Here is a 7,809-nt window from a genome sequence, read left to right as displayed (position 1 = left end):
TCTACAGACGTCGGGGTGAAAGTTACGCCCCCAACTGTGTGCAGCAGGTTGTCCCATTTGGTGGCGGGAGTGTCATGGTATGGGCCGGGATTCATCACGGTGGTAGGACGCCTCTCGTGCATGTGGCAGGTGCATTGACAGGTGTGCGTTACAGAGACTTGATCCTACATCCTTACGTTCTTCCTCACGTCAACGTTCATGGCGGACAGTTCCAGCAGGACAACGCTCGACCGCATATTGCACGTGTTTGTCAGGACTTCTAACAGCACAACAACATCCAGATATTACCTTGGCCAGCCCGGTCACCAGATTTGTCCCCGATTGAGCATCTGTGGGACGAGTTGGATCGACGCGTTCGCAGAAGGAATCCACCGCCCAAAACACTTCCGGCGCTTCTTGATGCACTTCAGCATGAATCGCACCACATCCAACAGCGTGTTATTGATAACTTGATTGCATCCATGGGTCGTCGGTGTCAAGCGGTGATTGATGCACGTGGTGGGCACAACCGATACTGACATTTTCTGTACCCCTGTGACATTAACTGTATCGTGTACGTGTGTCTGTGACACGATTAATGTTTTGAACATTGTGTACATTGATCTTCAAACAGTGTTTCAATTATGGTTTCTGTGTCCTATTTTGAAACAATCGCCTTATATTACATTTTGAAAGTCAGTGTCAAGTTTCTTTTTTTTTTAAGAGTATATATAACTCCACGCTTCCAGCCTAGTTCGGCATGAGTGGAAACTGGACTTTTATAGTCAGATAACTCCCTTGCCTCGGGAAGATCTTCCGCAACAGCCCCCAACAATCTATGCTTGCTGTAAAGTGGCGACTAAGATGTGTGGTCAGGCTCAAAGACTTGGTTGATAGCCTATGATCGTTTCCCGACGCGTGGGATGTTGCTGATGATATTAATCACCGAGTCGTCTGATCAATTATTTACAGTCAGCTATCAAATAGCTGGGATGTTATAAAGCGTTTCGCATTGTACACATTTACTATGAGACTGTAGATTATCTGAGACTGACTTTGTGGTTTACATCTATTCTTAATAACATTATCCATTTTACAAAGAAATGCAACTCTAATCAGCTGTTCCCTGTTTGTACGGAAGCGTAGTAGGGCCACGGTGAAAATTTGTTTTGTCTAAGTATCTCCTACTTAGGACTTAGTATCTCCTACGTAGGACATAGTATCTCCTAAGTAGGACTTAGTATCTCCTACGTAGGACTTAGTATCTCCTACGTAGGACTTACTATCTCTTACGTAGGATTTACTATCTCTTACGTAGGACTTAGTATGGCCTAGAATCACTATCTAAGTCCTACGTAGGAGATAGTAAGTCCTACGTAGGAGATACTATGTCCTTCGTAGAAGATTGGCCCTACTACGCTTCCGTATGTTTGCGAAATAGGAGGTTGGAGACACAAAATTAACTTTAAACTATTGCTTGGTATTAAGGGATACGGTGCGCGGGTACGAGGACGGTTGGGTTAGTGTATTAGTGTTCAGTGAGTGAGTGAGTGAGTGAGTGAGCCTTGTTGACGCTTTGAGCAATATTTCAGCAATATCACGGTTGGAGATACTGTTCATTGCACCCATGTCAGAAATCGAACCCAGTTCTTTCAGTGACAAGTCAATGTTTAACTCCAGAGCCCCACAGGGGGCAGGGGTGGCCTAGTCGTCTAAGGCCCCGCAATTCGCTGTGCAGAGTTTCGTTCTTTGATTGTGGGTTCGAATCTAGGTTCGCCCCGATTGTGTTTCAAGGTTTGTATGCACCATACCTGTGGGCGTGGGTTTCTACAAAGTGGTAAACGTCTGAGACCTGCATCACTTCGAGCTTTCCTCCCACATTAAGCTGATATGACGTGTACTGTTAAAAGCAGCGTTCAACTCATTCACTCACTCACTCACTCACTCGTAGAGACAATGAATAACTCTATGCGTTGTATTTCTATATCGATAGTTTATCGAGTACAACCAGACGGAGTTTCTACCTAGCTCCACGAAGAAGCGGTTCCTGTTGGTGCCAGACAGTCTCCTCATGTCCCCCCTCAAGGCGTACGCGTCCATGAGCAGTATGGTGGGGACGATGCTCACATCGGGGATTGCCGCCTCGACCAGCATCTGGGATTGGTGGAAAAAGTTCTTTAACGGTACAGTGCACGTGCTCAATGAGGGCCAGCTAGCAGTCATGAAATATCTGTCTGATGTGCTGTTTGTTTGGTATCACCCCATTTGCCAGATACCCCATTTGTTTTGTTGTTTGTGTTGTTGTTTTTATTATTTTGTTTTTTTTATTTTGTTTTTAAAAATGATAGATCTTTATTCTCACTGTAGTGATTGCTCTTAGAATATATGTCCGATATGCACATCATAACTGTGACAACTGAATACCCCATTTGTTAGATACCTGAAAAGCCACGGTTGAGTTCTCCACTATCCAAGTAGAATTTTCACTTCTGTATTTCAACACCATCAATAACATAGAGAAATGATTGAAACACATTTTTTTCATGTTGATTCTGCTCCTCTTTTTTTATGTTATTATCTCGAGGTTCATTTTGCTTTAAACACACTTATCTGTGTTAGATTAGGTTAGGTTAGGTTATTTGTTGTTTAACGCAGCATATATTCCAGCTATATGACGGCGGTCTGTAAATAATCGAGTCTGGACCAGACAATCCAGTGATTTACATTATGAGCATCGATCCATGCAATTGAGATACGATGACATACATCAACCAAGTCAGCGAGCCTGACCATCCGATAACGTTCGTCGCCTCTTACGACAAGCATAGTCGCCTTTTACAGCAAGCATGGGTTGCTGACGACTTTCTTATGTTCTTCACAAATAATATAAATTAATATCATGCCAAAAATATATATAATCCTATTGTAATTGAGTAGATCAATTATTTTCCCATTAAATTAAAACGTCATTATTTATTTGATCTTAATTGAGAGCTTAATGCTTCAAGATGTGTAATTAAGATCAAATAAATAATTAGGTCTATTAGGACTTGTCCATCACCACAAAGGGTAAATCTCATGTGTTTTGACAAGTCATCTCTACCACCCTGGGGCGTCTGACAATTGGGGTAGGGCCGTTTGTTTATAGAGTGTATTCTACTTGATGTGTGTTCAAATGTTGACGCGTATAAACGGGAATGATTAAACACCAGCTTTTGGCCGATCGTATGTGTATTAACTACATGTTGTTCGATTCTGCGTAAAACACACACAAAAATCACATTTACCAACATATACTCAAGTTTCCTGTGTACAAATATGCATGAAAAAAATAAAAACTGTTTTAGAATTACTCTAACCTTTGACCTTAGGTTTCGGAGGCATCGGAGGGTCCCTCCCAAGCCTGAGTGGGTCAGGGGCGTCACACAGCATGGACAGCACCGCCTACGCCTACATCCCCTCTGGCTGTTACGACAGCACCGTTGGTATGGTTTGCTTCATCATCATTGTACTAGGGTGAATACACAATGCCAATAACATTTTATTAGCACAAATTCTAGTACGATATGGGAGCCTCACCCTGAGAGTGTGGGTTCGAATCCCAGATCCCCCAAAAGTAATAGAATTAGTACTTTACTAAGAAAGAGTAATCCCAAATGTAACATTTGTTACATAGTTAACAAGCGACACAATCATTTCCATAATCTTAAAAATCTTAATCCACTGCAAAACCCTACTGATCTATATCATACGCATGGGGTTATGAATCACTATATAATAGAAGATATCATATGAGTGTCCATGTCATACTATGTTTACGACACGAGTGTTTCAATCCCAGTAGTTCCCGATCGAGAGCGATTGTCGTAAACATAGTATGACATGAATACGAATATAATGTTCTATTTATCGCCGAAGAAGATGTCTACATACAGAGACGAATTTTAGTGTTTACCTATGACAGCAAATCGCAACAGCAGCGGAACCACAATTTGTCGAATGACGTCAACAATCTTCAGCTACGACGTCGTTTCTAGTCTGACACTCGTGCCTAAATCCCAGTAGTTCCCGAGCGACAGCGAGTGTCGTAAACATAGTATGACATGAACACGAATATAATATCCTCTATTTATTTCCCACGGTGTATGAAATGACCCAGTTCATAACATTCGTTTGTGCAATAGGGCAAAGATCTCTTCACGCGCACCAGTGTATTGTTTACGTCATCCGGACAGCATTGATGACGTCATTCGAATCTTATTGTGACGTAAGGTCGGAAAGATGTCACACAAGACAGAACCTCCCAGCTGAAGATGTGTTGGGACAATTGTGGTTTTCTGAGATGGCAGTCTTTATCGTTCTTTGTGATTTATCGCGTAGCTATCTTATTTTGCACAAGGGGGCACGGGTGGCCCAGTCGTCTAAGGCGCCGCGATTCGCTGTGCAGAGTTGCGTCCCTTGGGCACGCCAGAAACCTATGAGTGTGGGTTCGAATCCCGGTTCGCCCCGATTATGTTTCTAGGTTTTGTCAGCACCATACCCGTGCTCGTGGGTTTCACCGAAGTGGTAAACGTCTGAGACCTGCATCACTTCGGGCTTTCCTCCCACATTAAGCTGACACGCTCTGATATAACTGGAATACTGTTAAAAGCGGCGTTAAACCCAACTCACTCACTCACTCTTTTGCACAATAAAACACCGAATTTTACTGATACATTATCCGTAGATAAACTTTTATAGTTTTGCATATACTTTAAATCTCATAGTTACTGATCTCTTGAGTTAGATATAGATGTACCATTTCATATTGTGGGGGTAAGAAAAAACACCCGTCCCGGAATCACCCCCGGGGTAGATAATGGCCGCCCCCTTACTTTACTGCTTGATTATTCGACAGTCTGCAAGCTTCATGTTGTCTTCCATGGATGCAAAATGCAAAGGTACGTGGGACTTTGTTTGTTTGTTGCTATATTCCTAGTGTCAGTAATTAAGTTAGGCATTATATAAGAACATACGAGGGGATATCAGAAAATTTTGACTTAGGAATTTCTTGGTTATTGTTATGCTTCTATGTGACATTATACAAATGATTCCTCTTGACGAGGCGAAAACAAGGACTCGAGGACCGAACCGTGAGGTCCGGTCAGACCGCCGCATAGGTCAGGTCTGACGGTCCTTGTTCTCGCATATTGATCTCGTCAAGAGTGATCATACGTTTTGTTATACCGAAATTCACTTTAATGTTTATGAAGTCTCTAAACTGTCCTCTGTAACTTCGCTGCGAACCGTGAAGTGTTCGTACCAGACGCCATCTTGTTTTCCAGCAGACGAGTCAATATTCATCACGTGACAAGTCAATACTCACTGACTTGGTTGATACATGTCATCGTATCTCAATTGCGTGGATGGATGCTCATGATGTCAATCGCTGGATTGCCTGGTCCAGACTCGATTATTTACAGACCGCCGTCATATAGCTGGAATATTGCTGAGTGCGGCGTTAAACAACAAACAAACAAACATTTCACATACCTCACCTTGAAGTTTGTTGTTTAACGCCCGAATCTTCCCGGGTCACTCACATCATTTGGTATTGATACATGATCTACAGATAAGACACCCATATCGTAGCACCGGACGTTCGTGACCCCCTCAATCTATCTTTGTTGACACAGGGAGACAATCGGTGATGTGTTCGCAAAGCATGCCGGGTACAACGAAGTGGCGGAGCTCAACAACATCATCATCTTGTACCCCCAGATAAAGTCGGACAGCATCTCCAACCCCAACGGCTGCTGGGACTGGTGGGCGTACACTGGAGCAAACTACGGTCAGTTGTTGGCTAGTTTCTTGTCTCATTCCCTCCAACACCCAGCTGGCAAAGAGCATTAGTTTAACCTGAACAAAAACAGAAAGTTGAATTTTTCTGGAGATCTTCAGAAAGTCATACTGATACCCCAAGTTTTCCCTGATGGCATTTTCAAAATGGCCGCCATTTCTAAGAGGACCGCCAATATTACGTAAATATGAAATTTTGTTGTTTTACATTCATGATATCATTCAATATAGAATATTGTGTGAAAGCTTATAAAAATACCTTCAATTTGATAATTTGCATGATATGATAGTAAAACAACAAAAAATTCATATTATTTACAAAAATAATTACACACGACACACATGAGATACTTGGCACCTTTGCTGAGGAACAAAAAAATGGGTATCCGAAGTGCATGAAATGCCTCACACAAAGTTTCGAGCAGTTTATTCTTTTCGCAACCAACGGCTATTTGACTAAGAATTGGTCACGCCTACATCCATCAACCTGCCACCAAGGGCGGTTCCAGCATTTTAAAAAGTCCAAAAAATTCAAAATCCTGACTCTAGATAATTTTACTGCCTATAATATACAATTCTAAATTTGGTTTTCAAAAGGGGGAGGGGGTATGGACCCCCGGGACCCTTCCCTCCACTCCCTTTCTGGATCCGCCTATATGTAAGTAACTGCATCGGCGGATTCGACATCTGGGCGGAGTTGGGGCGGTGGGGTAGCCTAGTGGTTAAAGCGTTCGCTCTTTACATCGAAGCCCCGGGTTCGATTCCCGACATGGGGACAATGTGTGAAGCCCATTTCTGGTGTCCCCCGACGTGATATTGCTGGAATATTGTTAAAAGCGGCGTAAAACCATATTCACTCACTCTGGGCGGAGTCAATTCGGACCAGACCAGACCAAGTCGTAGATGGTGGGAGTTGTTAGAACACCTCATTAAAAGAGTGTTAGACAGTTACAGGTTGATGAATGTGATTGACTGGGTTCATGCTTTCAGAGCATATTTGTCCCGGCACAGACTCCGTTAATTCAGACGTCTTTACTTCAGACTTAACGGATATATTCACGCTTGGTCTATCGGTTGTATATTACCCGGTCAATGCCCGATCAACCTGTGTTGAGTCGTTACCCCATTGTGATGACGTCACGCTATTGTTGTTGCTGTTTATTCTGAGCCCGGAGTTCACTGGCCATTCTGAACTGCATTCAACCAAGTAGAACCGACGCAACTATAGGTCATTAAGCAAAATTATAGAGACCTTATATATCAATCATAACATGACATGTCGGAGAAATCACCAAATCACTGTTTATTCCGACGAAAGTAATGTCAAAGCATGCCCGTGATTTCTTTATTTCAGAGAAAACTTAAATTCGTACTGCTGGGATTGGTAAGTGTGTGATCTATCACATTCCATTGTTTACTACAATTAATTTTCTGAGCGAATCCATGTCAACGATCTGCTTCACTGTGTATGTTTCAGACACGAGGGACGGCGTGCAGATGAAGGCCGTGAAGAACATGATTGACAGGGTGACAGGTGACAACCAGTGAGTGGTGTACCTAGCAGCCTGAAATAGACATGGTATTCCTCGTGGCTCATGTCTATTCTGTTCCTGGATTTTTGTCGTGTAAATAAACTAAGATTGTACATGTGGCTCAACCAGGTCTGTGGGGGCGGTGGGGTAGCCTAGTGGTTAAAGCGTTCGCTCGTCACGCCGAAGACCCGGGTTCGATTCCCGACAATGGTACAATGTGTGAAGCCCATTTTTGGTGTCCCCCCGCCGTGATACTGCAGGAATATTGCTAAAAGCGGCGTAAAACCATACTCACTCACTCACTCAACCAGGTGTGTGCTTGACTGAGATTGTTTTTCTGCCACCAATGCGTTCATTATTTGTATTTCAACAACCCCCTGGGGATCCCTGGTTAGACAGTTGGTCCCCAACAACCGATGCTGGTCGTAAAAGGTGACCAAACGGAACGAGTGGTCTGCTT

At 43.1% G+C, this 7,809-nt stretch overlaps 1 protein-coding gene across 1 annotated transcript; it reads left to right on the top strand.

Moving 5' to 3' along the window:
• The first annotated feature begins 1,367 nt into the window (after window positions 1–1,367).
• LOC124116296 lies at window positions 1,368–7,462 on the top strand. Its single transcript, XM_046477572.2, has 6 exons — window positions 1,368–1,403; window positions 1,973–2,162; window positions 3,351–3,464; window positions 4,877–4,919; window positions 5,655–5,809; window positions 7,295–7,462. Exons 1-6 carry the CDS (start codon window positions 1,368–1,370, stop codon window positions 7,363–7,365), a joined length of 609 nt encoding a protein of 202 aa, XP_046333528.2. The 3' UTR covers window positions 7,366–7,462.
• The last annotated feature ends 347 nt before the right edge of the window (window positions 7,463–7,809 follow it).

Source organism: Haliotis rufescens, unplaced genomic scaffold (genome assembly GCF_023055435.1).
Source record: "Haliotis rufescens isolate VD_foot unplaced genomic scaffold, xgHalRufe1.0.p SCAF_30, whole genome shotgun sequence".
NCBI classification, from domain to species: domain Eukaryota; kingdom Metazoa; phylum Mollusca; class Gastropoda; order Lepetellida; family Haliotidae; genus Haliotis; species Haliotis rufescens.
Note: the sequence above shows the minus strand (reverse complement) of the source record. Positions and strands in the feature narration are given on the sequence as shown.

Coding starts and splice junctions, on each gene's coding strand:
- LOC124116296 (XM_046477572.2), top strand. CDS start 1,368: ATGTCCTTCGTAGAAGATTGGCCCTACTACGCTTCC. Junction 3,465..4,876: donor CTGTTACGACAGCACCGTTG/GTATGGTTTGCT, acceptor ATTATTCGACAG/TCTGCAAGCTTCATGTTGTC. Junction 5,810..7,294: donor GTACACTGGAGCAAACTACG/GTCAGTTGTTGG, acceptor TGTATGTTTCAG/ACACGAGGGACGGCGTGCAG.